The sequence below is a fragment of the Zophobas morio genome, unplaced genomic scaffold (assembly GCF_036711695.1).
Source record: "Zophobas morio isolate AGI-343-1 ecotype UQ-CSIRO unplaced genomic scaffold, CSIRO_AGI_Zmor_V1 ptg000044l, whole genome shotgun sequence".
Taxonomy (NCBI): domain Eukaryota; kingdom Metazoa; phylum Arthropoda; class Insecta; order Coleoptera; family Tenebrionidae; genus Zophobas; species Zophobas morio.
This window is the reverse complement of record NW_026972149.1, coordinates 3,220,535-3,242,063: the sequence shown is the minus strand read 5'-3', so window position 1 is coordinate 3,242,063 and position 21,529 is coordinate 3,220,535. Positions and strand designations below refer to the sequence as shown.

At 34.1% G+C, this 21,529-nt stretch overlaps 3 protein-coding genes across 7 annotated transcripts; 1 reads left to right on the top strand and 2 right to left on the bottom strand.

Moving 5' to 3' along the window:
- Window positions 1–30: 30 nt before the first annotated feature.
- LOC135141709 (guanine nucleotide exchange factor DBS-like) lies at window positions 31–21,470 on the bottom strand. 4 transcript variants are annotated; one of them, XM_064073040.1, is made up of 12 exons: window positions 21,363–21,470; window positions 5,248–5,476; window positions 5,109–5,199; window positions 3,924–4,850; window positions 3,657–3,857; window positions 3,435–3,599; window positions 3,226–3,381; window positions 2,961–3,146; window positions 2,113–2,837; window positions 1,857–2,061; window positions 1,538–1,664; window positions 31–1,484 (listed from the first exon to the last, which is right to left on the bottom strand). In XM_064073040.1, exons 2-12 carry the CDS (start codon window positions 5,442–5,444, stop codon window positions 1,381–1,383), a joined length of 3,084 nt encoding a protein of 1,027 aa, XP_063929110.1. In that variant the 5' UTR covers window positions 5,445–5,476; window positions 21,363–21,470; the 3' UTR covers window positions 31–1,380. The 4 variants fall into 4 exon arrangements, with proteins under 4 accessions (XP_063929110.1, XP_063929109.1, XP_063929112.1 ...); XM_064073039.1 differs by lacking the exon at window positions 21,363–21,470 and adding an exon at window positions 15,457–15,789; XM_064073042.1 differs by lacking the exon at window positions 21,363–21,470 and adding an exon at window positions 5,703–5,788.
- LOC135141712 (uncharacterized) lies at window positions 6,026–10,339 on the bottom strand. 2 transcript variants are annotated; one of them, XM_064073048.1, is made up of 3 exons: window positions 10,161–10,339; window positions 8,196–8,474; window positions 6,026–8,127 (listed from the first exon to the last, which is right to left on the bottom strand). In XM_064073048.1, the coding sequence occupies exons 2-3, from the start codon at window positions 8,472–8,474 to the stop codon at window positions 6,796–6,798; spliced, it is 1,611 nt and encodes a 536-aa protein (XP_063929118.1). In that variant the 5' UTR covers window positions 10,161–10,339; the 3' UTR covers window positions 6,026–6,795. The 2 variants fall into 2 exon arrangements, with proteins under 2 accessions (XP_063929118.1, XP_063929117.1); XM_064073047.1 differs by having other exon boundaries at window positions 6,027–8,127; window positions 8,193–8,474.
- Window positions 11,735–14,770, top strand: LOC135141462 (uncharacterized). The gene is made up of 8 exons (XM_064072580.1): window positions 11,735–11,819; window positions 11,870–12,721; window positions 12,957–13,111; window positions 13,167–13,420; window positions 13,466–13,688; window positions 13,772–13,933; window positions 13,988–14,150; window positions 14,487–14,770. The coding sequence occupies exons 1-8, from the start codon at window positions 11,796–11,798 to the stop codon at window positions 14,631–14,633; spliced, it is 1,980 nt and encodes a 659-aa protein (XP_063928650.1). The 5' UTR covers window positions 11,735–11,795; the 3' UTR covers window positions 14,634–14,770.
- Window positions 21,471–21,529: the final 59 nt, after the last annotated feature.

The following is a 21,529-nucleotide window of genomic DNA, read 5'->3' as shown; positions in this document are numbered from 1 at the left end:
TTATTGTGATGGGCTAAAAAAAGTCGTGAGTTGTTTTCATTACAATTTTATTTACTGCTTGTACAAAAATTGAGAAACAACAGAAAATGGTATCAGACCTGAAAAATTATCACCCATAGATACATCGTGTAAATAAATTGGTAGGTACTTATATCTATGTTTATACAAAAACTCTTGTATAACCAATACTGTGTTTATTATGTTTATTAATAATTTTTCAGTATAACAGAACTTATTTCGAGAAAACCCCACGCTAGTCTTCGCTAAACCCCAATCCGGGTTAGAAATTTTCTCCCACCCTTGACTTTTTGCATGGAGCTCTGATCCTTTACTCTGAAACACAAACGGGTACCTACATTTATGACTTGTGTAACTTATTCTAAAAATAGTTTCCTAATTGATCTGGTACTTCCATGTTCCTACAGTCATTGACAACTTCTCTACCTCTTTAAAATAAATAAACTAATTTTAACACCCTCAAGTGATTTTATAACTGTGGAGTGCCCACAACAAAAATAAATTATATATTACAATTAATTTTGTACTAGTTTTTAAAGAGTGCTTATATTTATGTAATAGTTTAAGAGACTTGCACTTCTTGTAAATTGAATTATAACCAAGTCATGATATAAACATCGACAGTGTTTCTTATACTGGGTGTTGCAACTCAACTGACAACTTCGACGGAGATGAAACGCCCATGTATAATAAAAGTCAAGTGTCATAAATAACATTGATAACAATAAATACTTTTAAGAATACTTTTGCAGTCGTTACAGTTCGTCAATAAAACAATAAATAAGTGAATTGACTTCGCAAAGGCTGGTCGGGTCGTCAGACGAACTCTCAAGCTTCAAATCATATTTAATATAATTCTTTTTAACAAAGTTTGACAACCACCAACATGCGTTGAGCGCTTTTGGTCTAAACTAACTTAAAATAGTTCCAAATCATTGATAAAATCAATGTTAACAGCCAAAATTCATAACAAAAATATTTGAGCGACTTTGTGGGTCCTGATTCTACCTAAAGTGAACAACACCACAACTTTCTATAATCGTATTTACATTCATTTTACCTCAATTCTACATTATTCACAAAACGTCTTCAAGAACTTTATAGTTTACAACTGGATCACATTCACTGCAATATAAAATGTACAAAGGGCACCAGTAGCAAGTAAAAATAAAGCAAACATTTATTAATTTCGACCAAAATTGAACAAGGTGACTCTCCCCATGTTTCATTCTTTTATCTATATTGCTTTTGAAAATATAACCAGGCCGTATAACATATGAAAATATATATATATGCATTGTAGAAAAATCACCAAATGGTGCTCCCCTACTGCGCAAAAATTTATATAACAAATAACATGATTTAGTCATCGGTTAGCTTGTCGTGGCTTCTGCTGCTACTACGTGAACTTTTACGTTGCAAATTTTCCAAAAATGCTGCAGGTGCCCAGCCCTCAGTCGACGTACCTTCAAGTTTTCAACATTAACCTCACTATTTACTAGTATTTTTCAACAAATACCTATTATTTTAATAAACCACCAGCCTGCACAGCCGACTTTCAGTAATTCTACCATATCACCTTCCCGTATGTTGACCTCGCTGCTGCCAATGGCACAATAATCTGCTAGTGCAACATAACGACCACTCTGTAAAACAATTTATCAATTTATTATAGAACAAACCCACTTTGTGGCGGGAAATTGAAAATCACGCGCATGCGTCCGATAATCAAAATGTGCGCATGTGTTACACAGAATTCAAACACGGCGCGAAATTTAAATTTTAAATTGGAACAGTTTAGTAGAAAAAGTATGATGTTATAGAGGTCGCTCTCTTACAGGAACTGCATTTTTATTCGGGTGCTCTTCGTCATCACTGTTGCTGCAATCTGAAGACCAGGTTTCTCCCTCCAAAGTTTCTATAGTTTCAGTGGAAACTTGCGATTGACAATCGGTGTCGCAACTCATCGCTCTGTTACTATTACTCAAGGGAATGTTAGGCGTATTCTTCTGTTTTTCCCAAGACGTTGTCTGACGAAGAGGCCTAGAGTGAAATACTTGTCACTGAAATTAAAAGTCTTTGTTAATAACTTACTTATGCGCTTGCGTGGTATATTGTTTAATCTTCTCTCCTTTTAACTCTTCTAGTTGGTTAAGAAGAACACGTTTGATTTCATTAACCCATGACTGTTTTTGTTCAGTGTTTGAAGCTTGAATCGTATGCACTTCTTGTCGACCTTGTAACCAAATTTCGAACTTTCTAGGATCACCTTTGACTGATTCAGTTAAGCCAATTTCAGACATTTTTAAATAGTGTTTGAAATGATATGTGGCTTTGTTATGCGACGATTTGGAAACAGATTTACAGAACAATATTGACTTCTGGTACAGAAAAATATGCCTCCTTAGGGGTTTCAATCTCAGCCTTAAATCTTTCTTATTTTCAACCCAAACGGAAAATGAGCCTTGTAAAAGCAAGTCTCCTTGCTGAGACAAGTCGATAGGAAAACCAGTAATCGAGATTTGGTGCATACTGTCATTAACGCACTTTAAAACAACCAGCATACAATCCAAGGCTTGTTGCAATTCTTTACAACACTTTTCAGCTTCTGAATAGCGCAGCAAATCTTTTAATAATAATTGATACTTCGTTATTCTTTGAACTGGTTTTAGTAAATAGGCTGCAAGAGGTAGTTTATGTCCAAGTTTGCGCTGGCATGTTTGAAAAAACATATTCGAATCCATCAGAGTTTCACGTAGTTGCTCCGATCGTGGTATATTTTGGCAATAACAACTGTACAAACGAAAAAATATGTCTCGCTGGAAAATAAAAATTTACAGCTGTACATTTTTTCAGAAAGAGTGATTTTGATTTTTTTAAATTTTACAATATTAGTTTGATACAATTAAAACACGTACACGATATTGCTGTATCATACTTACACGCTGAACAAAACATAACGCTACTAAATCGATTGACGATATGCAATTTTCAAGATCTTGCAAAAATACGTTTGCGTGAAAGTTATAAATTTCGTCCAAATTACCAAATATTATATTTATATTGTCGACAAGAGCTGGTGTAACCAAATGTTGCAGCTCTTCCGAATTCACTTCCATTTTATATCCCTGGAAAAAAACATTAACTGGTACATCTGCACATCTAACTGTGCCGCCTCTCATAAAAATGAGACTTGATAATACTCACTTTAATCACAGACAACAGTTCCGAAACGTAAAACTTTTCGGTTTCTATCAACTCGGTCAAAACGTGGCCAGTTTTCGCTTTATTTAATTCTTCGTTCTCTGGAGAGGGGTAAGCGTGGTAAAATTCGAGTTCTATATTCTTTTCTGACGATCCACTCTACAAAGAAAAGGTATTCCTATGTGGCGGCTAGAGATTATAGATGGTTATACTTTTGGTATTTTACAAATTTTCTTCGCAGTCTTGTCAGGTGTGTTTCCGAGTGTTTGCTTAGAAATAGCCAGTTCGGGAGCTAAGTTTTCGGGCTCAATCAGACAACTCAAAGTATGCAAGCGTTCTTTACACAGAAACATCATCTCATCAATTTCTTGCAAAACCTAATTTAAAAAAAAAAATATCTATAAATTAATAAAAGTGATTAATCACGAACGTACCTGACTCAATCTGTCCCTCAGTTCTGTACTAATAGTATCCTGAAGATACATTATTTCTTTCGAGGCACTATTAAAAACCTCCTCAGTTTTTAAAAATTCGTCAATCTGTTTCATGTATGCCTTTGCCACTTCAGAGTAGATGTCTTTGTCTACTTTATAGGCATTCAAGACGTGCAGACCCTTCGTGCACCATTCGTTACCCTAGAAACAAAAATACAAAATCATAAATGGCGCAGCCTGCAGGATACGATGAACCCTCGCACTAACCTTCTCAATCTCCTCTATGACTTTCTGGCTGTTGATAAGGGTTTCTTTTCGTTTAAACAATTTCTCCAGTAACGTGTCCCGCATTGTCATCAGTTCACAGCCCTTCGGTTCCACGCATTGCAGCGGATAGAAAACTTTATTTTGAATAAGGTTTTGCCCCGACGAGATAACCTCTTCCGCTCGTTCTATATCAACCAAGCAAAGTTTCTCGAATGCGACTAAATCCTTACTCAGATCGTCGATCCGGCTCAAATTTTCGCCAACTTCCGTCATGTCGCCGATGACTTTCAAATGCAAACTGAAATTAATTTGTAACTCACGGAAGTCCTGCTCAAAGCGTCGCAATTCCAGGCAGTGACGTAGTTTTGTGGAGTGTTGTTGCCAGAATTCGTCGAACGTGCGCTCGGTTTCTTCTAACTGGACTAGAAGCCGTTCTATGGCTAGTACGTCCCCCATGGTGTCGCAGTTGTTGTCGCTATTCGTTGACTTTAGTTTTATCGAACATAGTAAATTTTCGCCGTGTTTCGCCGCGGATAGGATTTCTTCTTTCAACTCGGAATAGCCGAGGGTTTGACAGTTTAGGACTTGCTGGGTCGAATCGACGTTGTTGGGTAGTTCGGCTTCTTCGATAACTTTCGTAAATTTATCTAAGGCATTTGAAACTTGTTTAGTTACTAGAGAGAATTTCTCGAATTCCATTCTTTGTTGCATCCATTCCTCGTGGCAGTAGTATAAACTGCCGCCTAAGTCTGACGTTATCTGACTTAAGTCTACATACTCGTGTAATTCTTCTATTGTACTTAAAACTATCATTCGGAATTTAAATTCATCCTTAAAAAGTTTATTGCTTACTTCGGATAAAGCTTTTTGTAAGAAACTTGCAGGTTTTATTACGTACACGACGTGAATAAGACCTGGAAAGTATACCTGCAACAAATGACGACTTCGTTACGTTTCTTGTACAGAAACAGTTCTTAAATAAGGTCATACAGTGTAATAATTCCACAAACATTGATTGATATGTAAGACAAATGTCAAATATCAGCTGCAAAAGAACAGAAATACTGATTCTTCCGCATAACCAACGTTAATTCATTTAATGACTTGACTTAAGTTCATGATCTTCGACGACTTGAGTACATCTTGAATACTCTATACTAATCTACGAAACTACAAGGTTCTTACTGAGATTTTCAATAGAACAGTTTTGACGGAATTCCATCTATCTTTTCTTCTATCTATTATTAAATGGAAGCCCAAATCTGCCTCTTGTAGCCTACGAAACATAAATTAACACGAAATAGTATAGAGGAGTCACTCTTACGAGGGTACTGAAGTTAAATATAACATTAATCGTTGGTATTCAGCGTCGGTTAATAAATGAAAATTATTGTTATCTGGGAAAGTGATAATAGGGCAACCCTCCTTCGATTTCCCACCTGAGATAATAGCGTATTGTGAATGTAATAATTCGGCAACATCATTCAGTCCTAGAGGTTCTGCTTGGATGGTGTTCACCATTTCAATTTCCTCGCAAGGCGTCACGGGTTCATCTAAATACAAAAAAAAAAATTAGTACATACACGTTATAACAATAACTCGTGTCGTGTCACTGTTTTTGAATCTGATTTTTGTATGCTATATATACACGTGATAAAATACAAATCTTCATAATTTTATAGTTTGGAAAGTAATCAGTACATATTCACACTACAATTGCACTTTACTTTTTAATTATGGTGCTTCAACTGCAGTAAACATCTAAAGAATGCTACCTACTTTCAGCGATAAGACAATTTCGTTGCAATTTATATTATCATAGCTCCTCAAGGTCAGGAAGTCCACTACATTCGAGTTTGCATTGCTAGTTTACGCTTATATTTGCTTAAGTGGTCACAATGTTGATCTTCATCCATAGTCCGAGGATACGCAGAAGAGGGGATGGCCGGAAGCAACGCCACAAATTTAGGAGTAATTATAGCGCGTGCTATTAATTATTGATTTTATAAGGTTTAGCTAGACAGCCCTTAAAAATGTAGACAACATGGAAAACATAAAAATTTATTAGCTTTAAAAAATACAGGTTTTATTAAGTATTCAATTTAATACAAAAATCGGAGTTTGAAGGTAGGTAATACATATTGTCTTAAAACATCGGTAAGTCAACGAATATTTTTCGATTGCGAATGACATTCGTTCATCTTGCAAAAAAAGAACGTTACAACGTAAAGAAAATAAATTACTACAAACACATAGCAGCTGACGAATCGGCTAACATAGTAATATAAAAACTTCTATTTCTATTTATTTACAAAAATGTAACTACTGACTACACACTCAAAAGTTGTAGTTTGATTAATACATTTGAGAACATCAACAGCCACACAGTAAATTTGTTTACATATATGGCTTTCAATATTGGGTGTTAACCCAATCACGTTTCCGTATGTGTAATCAATATTTACAACGAGAAAACAGCAACTTTTCCAAAAAAATAATTTATTTATAATCTTCTATACTGCACCTAGGAAGATGATCGTATCACGTAATTTGTCGACTATTGTCAACTTAACCAAAGAACTGTCACGTGTATGTTTGCGCATGCTCTGTTCCCACATTTGACTGTGTCGCAACCATACTGTTAATACTACAACTTAATACATATCACCGAGTTCTTCCTTGAAGTCAAAACCCACTATTTCATTACCTCCAGGTTACAGTTGCTGCGCTCAGAAATAAATAAGGACGTATTTATGAAACTACCTGCCACAAATTGAATTTGGCCAAAACAAATCAGTCGGTTTCATATCAAACAAAAGAGAATAAATAAATGCAAATGAAAAACATATATACAAAATTAACACCCGCCATTTTACATTCGACTGAAAGTGTATGGAGCATGGTGTTGATTCGCCATCGTTGTGACAATGTTGCCTTGTTCATTGATGACGTACCCTGCGTTAGTTAATTGGTATGAGTATGCATTGGCAGGGGCGTGACCACTGGGGTTTTGTGACCCGTTGGGAATTATTTGTGACACGGGAGTTACAAGGAAGGTTTGTTGATGGTGCTGGGTACCTGTACCATCATTAGGTTGAGCGACCACCAAAGGTATGACTTGTTGTACCTCGTTGTTTATAACACACTTCTGAATTTGTTGTTCTCTGGGTCTCTCTATAATTTGTGCACTTTTTTGTATCGTGTGTTGATGGATTTGCGCAGACTCTTGTTGCTGCTGTTGTTGTTGTTGCTGCTGCTGTTGTTGTGGCTGAGGATGTTGTTGTTGTTGTTGCTGTTGATTTTGATTCTGCTGCTGCGGTGCCGAGGCCGATTTGGGTTCCACTTTGCAAAACTTCACATGAGGGAACTGTTCCTTCATGAAGTGTCTGAATGTGGAGTATCCCATTAGTTTTATCCCCGGTTCGAGTATTTGTCCGTATTCTTTATACGCGTCGTGTAAGTTTTTTCTCGTCACGTCCCAAGGTAACTGGATTGGTTGTTTCGTATTTACAATATCCCGTTCCCCTGTATACTGTTCCAAATACTGCTTCAAGAATTCCGTAGCGTGGTAGTATATGTCTAGGGGGAATGTATTGTGGGGTTTTTTCCCATGATTCCCGTGTACCCGAGGTGCTACGCCGTGCGTCATCACGTGTTTCCTTATTCGTTTTAACTGATAGTGGGTACAGTTTTCTAAATACAGGAAGGCGTCTAGACACACCCTTCGTCCTTGATACACGTACTGCGCTCTCAACCTTCTTCGTTCTTTATGTCGTACGGTAGTATCAGGGTTGGCAAGACACGCCATAGTGACTCCCATCAAATACATATCGTGTTCACCTTTCGTCAACTCGGCTATGTTAAGTCTATGTTTGTACACACTCTCAGGGTTTAACCCACGAAAGCAACTTTCATCTTGGCACTCGCAACCTCTTTTAAATCTCTCTTTAACCTGCGCCGAACTCTCTTCCAACTTCGTCGCGTCGTTGCCATTGGAATTCGCGTCGGCGTTCGGCGTTTTCTTCTTCTTTTTCGGCGGTTGTTTCTTCTTGTTTTGTTTCGGGGGCGTCTTGGACTTCGTCGCCGTAGTCGTCGTGGTGTTCCTTTTTGGTGACTGTGGCGTCTCTTCAATCGGACTAGTATAAATTGCGTTTATATGCGGATTACTGCTGTCTACTTGTATCGTGTGACCTTCCCAAATCACCTACAACTTAATTTGTTAGAAATTAGAAACTCTTTATTAGCTAGAGAGAAAGGATATTATACAACTACCTGCTGATCGTCGATTTGGTTCTGTTGGAAATGGTTGTTGCCGTCTATGGTGGAAAATATTGAATGCGCAGTGAGCGCCACAGGCGCGGACCACTGCATTTGGGCTTCCCCTTCGACGACATCGCTTCCTGAGGGAGTATTTGATTGAAATGATTGGGACGATGGCGATTGATTCTCATTGTTCTCGAGAATCACCTCTGATTTTTCGATTCTTTCCACAGAAAGTAACGAATGTAATACTTCGCTTGCTTCCTTCTCGGCTTCATCAACTTGGGCCATCTACAACGCGAAGTGTTAAGAGATGGGCCACTATGGTTGTGGTGCCTACTGTTAGCTACTTAACTTCTATCGGCTCTAAATTTTTATCATGACTTGCGGTAGGCGCATCAGTTTGACATTTAATACCGGATGTTTGAAAAAGAATACTACAATAGCTACACTTGGACATCCAGTGCAAATCCTCTTTATGGCAATCTTTTATTTATGTGACACTACTATCTATTTCTTTTACATAATCGAGCGTATTTTTAAACCTCGCATTCAAAATTTCACATTAACATAGCTGTGCACCTCCACACAGGCATTTCCGCCGTATTATGCACACGTAAAGTGCACTCCATTGACAATTCGCCGACTGCGATAACAATATCTGATATGAGTTGAATACGTAACAAGCGCTTTATTCCCGAAAAATAACTGATTAACGAGTGAATGTATTTATTGAAATGCCTTCTGTTGCAGTGCGCCAATGCATATTCTATTCGATTCTCAACTAGTTGTTAATATATTTATCACGTGTTTTATACAAATCAGTGAAAATGACAACTGCAATTATAGAAATATCTCTTTTGCAACACATTATACCTACTTGTGACAACTGTTTATATAGTTGCAACATTTTCTAATAAATGTTACAATAAGAAAGAACAAAAAACATACAACTGTATAGCGGAAGTAGCAATTTTCACTCTTCACTGTATTCTAACATTTCATTATAAATATACAAGGTCGTTAGCAACATTTGTTTACACAAAACGATGATAACCTTTTTTACATTACCCGCGTAGTTCTACATTATAAATAAAATATTTCTATGTACTTTGCAATACACCTTGAAATTCTAACGGTGTTTTCGGTAATACAAAAGTAGCTACTGAAAAGGAAGCAAACATCTAGTTTAGAATCGTATTATTAGCATCAATGTTACAAAGTGATTTCTTTTGGAAAACTTCAATTTAATCGAACGTAGTTACATACAAATAATGAAATAGTGACGCTGTAGAAGCATAATAAAGCATTCAAACTTCATCGTGATAAAACATTTCCATTTTCAATTGTTTTGCATGGTGGAAATAGGGCATGTAGTGTATTAAAATTTCGCATTGTAAAATTCTAAAGAAAATCTTACGAGCAAATTAAAACGCAACAATAACATCAATTGTTTGACACTCGACAATACGAATTTCTTAATTTAATTTAATGACACTCCTCAAAACAAAACTACTTAGGTTAAGAACTTCATTGACAAATTCCCCCTTAAATAAAGGACTAGTTGTATCCATCTTGTTTATTTAATTTTAAATTAGCAATAATCGGACCGCGAAAAGACGCTGGTTGTTCATTACCTCCTCCAACTGTAATTTTATTCAACCTCCCCCGTTCCGGACTTTCAATCGCCAAAAACAAACAATCTAGCCAAAATTCACGACGACGGGTCTTGAATAATTATCTGTCATTCTTCATCATTGCACAAACATCAATAATTCACCTTTATTTGACGTTTTCGTGAAAAACGTGCTCACCACAACATAAACAAAAGATACCATAATATTATTGCTACTTATAGGCGGCTTTGAGCGAAAACAGTCTTTATGTATTACATAAAAGATCATTTTCGTTTGCCAACCGTGCAAGTCAGACAAAAGTGGGCCGTATTGGTATCCATTACATCTACAGACGTTTTACCTTTTATTCAAAATTTATGCCATAAAGCAACCAACTTCAATCACCAGTCATGTAGAAAATAAAATCTTCTATTGATTAATGTCAGGATTTACACATCACAACACCATTCAACTCGTATTTCTACAAATTTGTCGTACCGGAATCGAAAACTGTTCGGTTGCATAGTACGCCATATTCGCTGTCGTCAACATCGTCGCGTTCACACGGTTGCAGCATACTGCGCAGAATCAGAGATGGACGCATGCTCAAGGTTGCCACCAAATTCAAATTTAAATGCAAATGTAACCAGAAACAAACAACAATTTTGTTTATTTTACGACAAAATTAATTCAAGATTCAAGAAAATTGCGATCTGCAAACGGCGCAAGCAAGTTGTTGGAAAACTATGACAACTAGCGTTAAACTATTTTTATGCATATTTTGTGTTAATTGTTGTAGTGTTGTAAATAGTTAATGTAAAACTATTTAGGGCGAAATATAGGGCGCACAATATAGATAAGTTTAAGTTATTTAGCGGCAAGATTTGACACATCCAGCTATATTGATTGGGAACCAGGGACAGAATTCGGAGCCTTCATAAATGTTAACAAGTCACGTGACCACAAGATATAAGCAAGCAACTGTTACAAAACTTCCATTAATTAGGAATCTAGTAACTAGTAACATTGCAAGAACCGTGGACTGGAATTTTGATTTTAACCAACTAGATTTCCATATAAATAGGTTAGAAATAAATAAACGATCACGTGACTAACAATCATTTTAAAGGTACCATATAATGAGCAAATTATATCGTAGGATCAAGACTTATATCGCCAAACTTTAACATAAGTTTAATTATAACAAAAGTTCCACTGAAATCGTCGCGTTATCTGAAACATATCAACCCTGAACTGCGTATTTACTAAAACATTTTTATTTTTTAATTTCGTGGATTTAGAACGCGTAGACGAAACCCAATTGAGTAATATTTACTTTTTTACATTATTACATCTGACTATGGTCAGCTTACGCAGTAACCCTAAATAAATTAACAGAAATATATTTTTAGATACTTTTCAGGTATTAATAAATCGTCCTAGAAAGAAAACTTTGTTCTACTACTCTCACTGGACTGTAATTTATGTGTCAGCTAAATAATGCAAATCCTGCTCGATATTAATGACTAATTCTATATTTAGTAGATTCGCTTAATAAATGATACTTCATTTTAAAAATACGTAATGTTGCTCTAGGCAATGTTACCGTAAGCTTAACGACCTTCAAAGAAGTAAGGTTACTATTATAGATATATGATTACTTTTCAAGGTGTGGCGCTTTCTGAACATACGAACATATCTGAAACAGCAAAAAACGCACGAAAATATGGGACAAGGGAGACAGACTGACGGAAACGGGTGACCTATTTTTTTAAATTTAGGGACAAAAGTTTTTTGTATTTGTCCACCGAAAATAATAACAATCGTTAATTAACAATTATAAAATAAAATTAACGAAAATTTTATTCAAAAAACGCACTTTTTACGTTGGCATAACTGCCGTTACTGCGCATGCTCGCGCACTTGGCGGCAGCGGCACATCTAACCTATAAGTGTGTTCATTTTGTGTATTGTTTATCATTTATTTGTGTACAAAATGAATGACATGGGGATAGTGCGGGTAAGTCAAACACCTCTTTATTAATGTAAAACACTAAACAATAACATCAGGGTGTCGTCGTTGACATTGACCACAAATTGCTTACCTTCGATGTTGCACAAGCAACATTGTGCGAAAAACCCAAAACAACAATCTACATGGTGCCAATGTTTATAGAAAACGTCACACAAAAGTTCCCCGAGGAAGGTTCACCGGTTGTCATAAAATCGCCCTATTTTAATTGCGATCAAAGTTTCATTCGTTCCATGATTGTGACACCCAAGGAATGCGAAATTACGGCGAATTTCACGTTGACGCCTATTACAAATGCGTTTGTCGATATTGTCAAAGAGCTGAATTTAGAACCGCCGGATTTGTTGCAGCTGGCAAAGAGTTATGATAAGTTGAAGCAAAGTGGTGTCGGGGGTATCAATAGTTGCGACGTTATTTTAGATGTTTTACGAACGTTGCGACACGTAAACTTCGAACTTCAGTTTTTAAATCAGATGAAATACGTTGATAACGAGGCAAATTTGTATAAACAGTTTTCTTATTGGACGTTTGGTACGCATTGGAACTGGTCAGACAACAAATATTTGTTTGGATTTTTTTCGGTGGATGATACTAACGGAACAATATGTTTCGCAGACTCGACGCGAAAAATTCCTTGCGTGTTTGTAAACAATAAAGGAAACGAGATTTCGAAGTTTCTCAGATCGTATGTTTTAATTAAGGAATTCGGTTATATTACGGAAATTTATAACAGTTTGGGACTTTCCACAATGGAATATTTTTTAATTGATTGTGGTAAAATAACGAAGTTGAATAGCACACATTGTCAAGAGGGCGTTCTACTGTGTGAGGTTCCACTAGAAACGGATGAATATAAGCAGATGCCATGTAGAATTATTTCTAAGTCACAGGTGGAGTATCACAAGATTTGTTTCAAAATGATTGGCCATCAAATAGTACAATGCGAAAGCGTACTTTAATGACTTGTTTTACTTTACTTATCTACACGCATGCGCGTGATTGTATTTAGCAGGCAATAAATTTTCTTTTACACTTTTTATTTTAATGGCTGAACGCTTTGAAATGAATAATATAACTGCTTTACGACCATTTTATGGTAACACATTTCAAATAAAAATTTTGCAGTTGATTGCAGTTTCAAAAAAAGATAGATTTTACTGGTTGGAGGTTATTCTAAAAGACAATACATACGCGGGTCTTCGTTTACAAACAGGGTTGTTAAATTTGTACCCTTTTCTTAAATCAGGACACAATTATTCCATGTATTACAAAAAACCACTGTAGGTATATATATTTGTATATTTTATATCGCTGCTATATTATCACTTAACGCAGCAAAAAAATCAAGAATCACGAAATCGAAGAACTTTTTTCGAAATCGTTTTGTTGCTACGATGTACCACTCGGAACGCATTTCGTTGCAACGCATTCCACATACTCTGACGTTTCTGACGTATCTGACGCATTCACAAAACTTAGATCGCACGACCTAGTGTCTTTTAAGGGCACAATTTCGCTAAAACTTTTCAACAACCCAATTCCTTCTGCGACTTCTAGAGTTACAAATGATCGCAACTTTGGAACGCCAGGTAATTTTTTTTGATCGCCCAAACCACGATAAACCATTTTCGTAGGTGTAAAAACCCATAAAATTTTATTTGAAGCCAACGATAAAATTCTAGAGGTGTATTTGAACAATTGGGAGAATTTAGCAATGCCATATGGTCTTATACCGGATATGAATGTGATCGTCCATAACGTTAAACCGCAAAAAGACAAATATTACAAGAGTACGGTTCTAACATCTGTTGAAATTGTTAGTTACGAACCGAAGATGAGGTTTGAAACGGCGAATTTGTAAGTTCTACGACGCGGAAAAGTCAAATTCATAAAGCCACGATTTTCGTGGATGGACTATAATTTAACTTTGATTATTTTAGACATGACCCTGACTGGGGTGCGCCGTTTTTTCTAGGCGCTGGCCATTCTATTCCTTCGTTTGCTATTATTTGGGGTCGAGCCTCAGTGCGTTCCATTTCAAGTTTGAAAATATATGCTCAAGAAATTGATTTTTATGAATATGAGCTAAAGGGACATATCACGTCAGTTTATACAGTATTTAACGATTTATCTTGCATTATCAATTTCACTTTCAGTTTAATTGTTGAAGATTCAGTAGGCGAAAGCAAAATCATAGCGAAAGAGGACGCCGCCATATTGCTTTTACGATTGTTGCTAGGTTTGGAAGAAGTGGCTTTTAAAAAGTGGGTCGATGGTTTTCACCACTGGGGCGAATTGAGATATTCTGCAGAACCGCAGGTAGAGCAAGACGTTACAAGTTTGCTAGAAACGTTTCGTTTTGGAATTTTCGGATAGAACTTTTCTTGTTTTATACTTTAGTAAATTTAAAAAACCTCGAACACCTGGTGTAAACAAAAGTCAAAGATTTCCCGACTGAGACTTTATTTATAACACAAAGTATTGCATGTAAAGCGCTTTGTGGTTTTTCGGGTCGTATGAATTAATTCACGACACAAATTCGTTATTCCAAGGCTGCTTTGAGCCAGTTTTAATTTATCGTACGACAATATCTAAATTTTCGAAAGCGAAACGTTTCTAAGATATTTGTGTTATTGATGAAAACATTTTATGTAGGAACAAGGAATTTCGTACATTTTGGGTAAATACTTCAGACAACTGGAACGTTCAAATTACAGGTTGAAATTGAAGTGTAGGAAAACCGATAATGAACCTGACGGAAAACCTCTGTATTTTCTACTCGACGCCCGTTTATACAACTGATGTACTTTAATAAAAAATAACGTCTGTGTATCACTCGTGTTCCATTTCGATTATTAAAGCTTTGCGGAATTGTATCGTAAGAGTGAAATTTGCATATTTCGTGACAGGCGCAGCGATGATTTGTTTCCTTATCTTGAACAAACAGACCATGTGGGATGTAATTATCCGTATTGATAAAGGCTTGTTTGTTTTCCTCTTGAGGAGAAAACTTTGTTTACATATTGATATTTCCGTGGGACTGTCAGTTACCGACCAAAGATCGTTAAAAATATTACGCATTCGCTTTTTTTTTACGAGTCAAACGTATAAACAGTTTAATATTTTATAGTTTTCGCAAGAAAACATAAATTTGTTGGTCAATAACGCAAAAATTTTCCTTTTGATTATAGAAGTTGATGGGTGGTGAGAGGCGACACTTCCTGATTATTCACTTAAGTTACAAAGTATATCGCATATTAATGCCAATTAACGTTGTTACGTCAAAAACAGGACGTAGTCTTTATCACCCGAGAGCGTAATGATATTTAGTATTTATAAATAAACACAGTAGACCTGTCAATCGTGATTATTAGCACATCATTTAATATGCTTTATCATCACATAAAAAGCGCAAGTCTATTGTCATAACAAAAGTGGCTTCTTTTTCTAAGTAATCAACCGATTTGAATGAAAACGTGCACTTCACCTTGCCTTCCTTCGTACCTTAAGCAGCGTGCAATGACAAGTGCAATGAACCGTGTGTTTATAAATGATTACGGGGGTAAACGGCCACGTGACAAAAATATACATGTGCCGTATTGTTTTATAGATTGATTACACTCACCGGGCGATTCTGCGTCCAAATACGAACTTCGTGATCGACAAACGATGGTGCGTTCCTCCATGGCTTTGGAGGAATTTCTTTTGAATTGCTCCAGAAAGGAATCGATTTGTGTTTCCAGACTAGATTCGGCCATAATTTAAATTATGGCAGGGAATTTTTCGACAGCACTGCCATCACGATTTTTCTCTGAATGTGTGGAAGAAAGCTCCGGTCGAAATCATTGTCGTAAAGCACGCAACTCCCGCAATTTTTCACAAACAAAATCGGCGACTAACACTCCCGTTTTCCAAACCCCGACTCCGGCTGTGTGCGTTTTGTGATCTGTCAATAGTGTCAACGACAGCTGGTGGAGAGGGGACGGTAACGCCCTCTATTGACCCGTGGGACGAGCATAGCGCGCAAGGTGGGATCTGGCGACGGGCCCGCACTTGCCGGTTGTTCGAGTTGATTTTTATATAGAGAAGCCCTAGGTCTCAGTTTCAACTGACGAAAATTTATTTTGAAAAAAAATTAGTTTTGTGGCTTGGAATTTTTAAGAACCACTGGTTTTTATTCATTTCACTAATTATTCTCCTCCTCAATCTAGGGTGCGGCGGCTTGTAAAACTTCGTGGCAATTGGTCAAAAATAAACTTCAAATTGAACCAAATTTAATTACCATACCAGAAACAATAACTGTATTTTTTGAAAATGTTTCGGTTTTGGTTTTTCGTTTTTTGTTATTAATTGTAAAAAAATTGGTCGAAGGTTATTTTGATCGAACTTTCTTCGCCTCTGAAGTGCAGCCTAACAAATCCCACTTTTTGAAAAATTATAAAAATTGTTTGCGTTTTTGTTTTCTGATAACCTCTATAAAGCAAAAACCAGTGGCGTAAATAAATGACATAATTTTTCTTTTTTTTTGTTTCTTCAGTTTTTCGATTTGAAGCACATATTTCGAGCTTTTATGTCTAAATTTTTCAGTTTTTCAATTTTTAGATTTTCAAGTTGTCGATTTGCAATTTTTCTTTCGGTTTTTTATTTTCTTTATTTTTTCAAATATTTGATTTTCCAGTGTTTCGATTCTTAGTTTTCAGTTTTTCGTGTCTTCGATTTTTTGATTTGCGATTTTTCAATTTTTCTTTTTTTGTTTCTTAATTTTTAGATTTTGCACTTTTCGATTCAAAATTTTTCCAGTTTTGAATTTTGAATTTTTCAATTTTTCGATTTTTAAATTTTTCATTTCTTCAAAGTTTCGTTTTCATTTCTCACTTTTTCGTTATTACGAGGGAAAGGAGAAATTAAAAAATTGGAAATCGAAGAACTGAAAAATCGAAACATCGGAAAAATGGAAAATCGAAATCCCAAAAGTCGAAAAATCAATTTTTCGATCGTTCAGTATTAGTTTTTGGAATGTACAATTTTGACGATTCTATAATTTTTCGATTCTTAAATTTTTCATTTTTTCAAATTTTCGTTTTGCAGTTTGTTTCGGTTTTTCATTTTTTTACTTTCACGATGTCGTTTTTTTAATTAAAATTTTTTGTTCCTTCAGTTCATCTCTTTTTGTTTTTTTTTTTTTATTTTACGACATGCAACTCTTCGAGTTTTTATTGTAAAGTTTTTCAGTTTTTCGGTTTTCCAACTTTTGGATGTTTCAGTTTTTCCATTTGCAATTTCACGAGTTTTCTTTTTTAATTTTTCAGTTTTTCGATTTTTCAATTTTTCGTTTCTTCAGCTTTTCAATTTGCAATTCTTCACTTCCATTTTTCATTTTCTTTCATTGTTCAATTTTTCGGTTATTGAATTTTTGGATTCTTCAATTTTTCGATTTTAAATTTTTCATTTCTTCAAATTTTCGTTTTGCAGTTGTTCGTTTCGGTTTACCATTTTCTTTAATTTCACACTTTTTTGTTTCTTTCGGTTTTCCAACTTTTGGATGTCCATTTTTTGATCTGCGATTTCACGAGGTTTCAAGTTTTAATTTTTCAATTTTTCGATGTTTCAATTTTTTGTTTATCAGGTTTTCGTTATGCAGTTTTTTGCTTCCGTTATTTATTTTCTTTTTTTGTTCAATTTTGTGGTTTTTGAATTTTTGGATTTTAGATTTTTTAAATTTTCGTTTCTTGAATTTTTGATTTGCGATTTTCCTAATTTTCATTTTAAATATTTTTTTAATAATTATAATTTTAAAAAACTTTTACTTTTTCAATATTAGGACAGAAAGGAGAAATTCAAAAACTAAAAAATCGAAGAATTGAAAAATCGGAAAAATGGTGAATCGAAAAGTCGAAAAATCGAAAAATTCAAAAACCGACACATGAAGAAAGAGAAATGCCAAAAGATCGGAAAATCGAAAAATCAAAATGTCAAAAAATCGAAAAATTGAGAAATCGAAATAGGCCAAAAGTGAAAAGTTAAAAACTGAAAATTTTAAAAATCAAAAAATCAACGATTTTAAATGAAAATATCAATGATTTTAAAACTCGAAAAATTGAAAAACCGAAAAATCGAGGAATCGAAACATCTTTAGAATTTTTCGTTTGTATAGTTTTCCGATTTCCCACTTTTTTGATTTTGCAATTTTTGCGTTTTTCCAGTTTTTTTTTTAATTTTTAGTTTTTCGATTTTTGAACTTTTCGAATCAAAAAAATGTAAAAATTGCAAAATTGTTGAATTGAAAAATCAAAAATGAAAAAATGAAATACATAATATAAAATGAAGATTTTGAAAAATCCAAAAACTGAAAATTAAGAACTTGAAAAATTGAAGAAACGAAAAATTGAAAAATCAAAAATTAAGTAACTTCAAAAACAAAAAAATGCAAAATCGGAAAAACTAAATATTATAAAATCGAAATAGTGGAAATTAAAGAAATCGGAAAAAATCCAAAAATTGCAAAATTGAAGAACTTAATTGGAAAATCGACGATTGAAAATTTCAAAAGTTGACTAAACGAAAAATTATAAAATCGGAAGAAATGTCGAAAAGAAACGAACTGAAAAAACGAAAAATTGTGATGTAACATTGAGAAAATGATCGGGAAAATGAAAAATTAAAATCGAAAAGTCAAAAAATTGAAAAACTCAAAATAAAAAAAAATCGAAAAAGAAAAAAAATTTTAAATCGAAAAATTATTAATTTTAAAACTCGAAAAATTGAAAAAATCAAAAATCCAACCCGAGAAGTCGAAAAATCGAGCAATCGAAGCATCTTTCGAATTTTTCCATTTTTCAATTTTTCGAACTTTCAGCATTACAGTTTTTCGAATGTACAGTTTTGACGATTCTTAAATTTTTCATTTCTTCAAATTTTCGTTTTGCAGTTGTCCGTTTCGGTTTTCTATTTTCTTTAATATCAAAATTTTTTGTTTTTTGGGGTTTCCAACTTTTGGATGTCAATTTTCGATCTGCGATTTCACGGGTTTTCAATTTTTAATTTTTCAGATTTTCGATGTTTCAATTTTTTGTTTTTCAGTTTCTCGTTTTGCAATTTTTCGTTTCCGTTTTTTATTTTCTTTTTTGTTCAATTTTGTGGTTTTTGAATTTTTGGATTTTTCGATTTTTCGTTTCTTGAATTTTTGATTTGCAATTTTTCTAATTTTTCAATATTACGAGGGAAAGGAGAAATTCAGAAACTGGGAAATCGAAGAATTGAAAAATCGGTACATCGGAAAAATGGAAAATCGGAAAGTCGAAAAATCAGAAAACCGAAATGAACAAGAAATCGAAAAATTGAGAAATCGAAATAGGCCAAAATTGAAAAGTTAAAAATTGAAAAATTTTAAAATTAAAAGAAATGAAAAACTGAATGTCAAAAAAATAAAAAAAATCGACATTTGAAAACTGGAAAAATAGAAAAACCGAAAAATCGAGCAATCAAAGCATTTTTAGAATTTTTCCATTATTCAGTTTTCCGATTTTTTATTTTTCAATTTTTCGACTTTACAATTTTAACGATGTTATAATATTTCGATTCGTTTTTTCTTCTTTTCAATTTTCGATTCTTTAGTTCTTCGATTTACAATTTTTTTGATTTACGACTTTTTTGATTTTGCAATTGTTGCTTTTTTCCGGTTTTTTCAAATTTTTTAGTTTTTCGATTTTTGAACTTTTCATATCAAAAAATGGAAAAATTGTAGAATTGAAAAATCAAAAATGAAAATTAAGAACTTGAAAAATTGAAGAAACGAAAAATTGAAAGACCAAAAATTAAGACACTTAAAAATCGAAAAAATGCAAAATCGAAACAACTAAATATTATAAAACCGAAATATTGGAAATTAAAGAAATCGGAAAATCGAGAAATCCAAAAATTGCAAAACTGGAGAACTTAAAAATTGGAACATCGACTGAAAATTTTAAAAATCAAAAAATCAACATTTCAAAACTCGAAAAATTGCAAAACCGAAAAATCAATCAAACCATCTTTGGAATTTTCCGATTTTTAATTTTTCGATCTTTCAGTATTACACTTTTGGGACGATTTTAAAATTCTTGGATTTGCAATTTTTCGATTTTCCACTTTTTTGATTATGCAATTTTCCGTTTTTTCAGTATTTTCCATTTTTTAGTTTCTCGATTTTCGAATAAAAAAAAATTGAAAAATTGCAAAATTGTTGCATTGAAAAATCAAAAATGAAAAAACGAAAACCTCTAAAATGAAAACTTTGAAAAATCCAAAAACTGAAAATCACGAACTTGAAAAATTGGAAAATCGAAAGATCAAAAGTTAAGAAACTTAAATCGAAAAAGTGCAAACTCGAAAAAACTAAATGTTAAAAAATCGAGAAGTCCAAAAATTGCAAAATAGAAAAATTTTAAAATTAGAAAACTGAGGAATTAAAAATCAAAGATGTAAATTTTGAAAAACTGAATAAACGAAAAATGTTAAAATCGAAAGAAACATCGCAAACATAAACTAAATGAAAAAATGAAAATTAAAAAACCGGAAAATGAAACATGAAAATCAAGAATTTAAAGAACTGAAAAATCGAAAAATGAAAAACCGAAAAATTGAAAAATTAATTATAGTTGAAGAAACGAAAAATCATGAAACCGAAACATTGAAAAATGGAAAAATTGTGGTGTCAAAAAATTTGGGGAAGCTAAATAAACCCGATTTTTCGAAAAAATATAAGATTTGATTTTGCGAATTTTAGACAGACGGACGGACGGAAACGGGAGACCACTTTTTTCGTACTCTAGAGGTCATGAAACGTGGAAAAAAACATGAAAGTGACAGTTTCTCCAATAGACTTTTGTTTTTGTTTTATGTAAAAAGAACTTTTACATAAATATATGAATACAATTTTACAAAGTTTTTTCTTTTTCATTGAAACATTTAAAAATAATAATAGTCGATAACAAAAAATGTAGTTTTAGTGTGTCTTTAGGGTGTATTTTTAGAATTCGGAAAAATCGATGGGGGCAGATATATTTAAAGCAAAAATAACACGAATTCGTAATCCAGAGAAACAACCTAGTTTAATTTGATAATTAATTGTAAGTCACTTCGTGTGGGATGTGAAGAAAAAATTAGTTACTACAAGAAGTAGAACACGTACAAAAAGCGTGCAGAAAAAAGAAGAAGGAAAAGGGACAGTGGAACCTCTCCAGGAGGTCGGAAACGCAATAAGTCAGCAGGACATGGATTAGGAGCGTTGATTACTAGCTTAAGAACATTGTTTACGGTCCAGTTTTCGCAGTGGGAGTAGGAGACAGCCTTTGAAGGATTTCGTGGTTTCTGGTTTACACCATCGAGAGTTCACCGGAAATTAAAGTTCGGGAGAAGTAGGCCAGAAATAGAACGGTTTGAGAAAGAAGCACCATTGTAAACACAGTTTAGGGCCAAGGGCACTATGAAGTTTCAGCACGATTCAAAGGAAAAATCAATTGCGAGGATTAAAAAAGTAGAGTAAGTACTTACTAATTTTGCTGTTTTAGCATCAAAAAGCACAGATTCCGGAACATTTCTGGATTTTCAAAATTTAGAACAGCGTTGATGTAGAAGAACTCACTATAATAAGTAAAAGAGTGCGGATAATTTCAGGGATGAGGAAATTTATCTTTATAATCACACGTTATCGTCCTGCG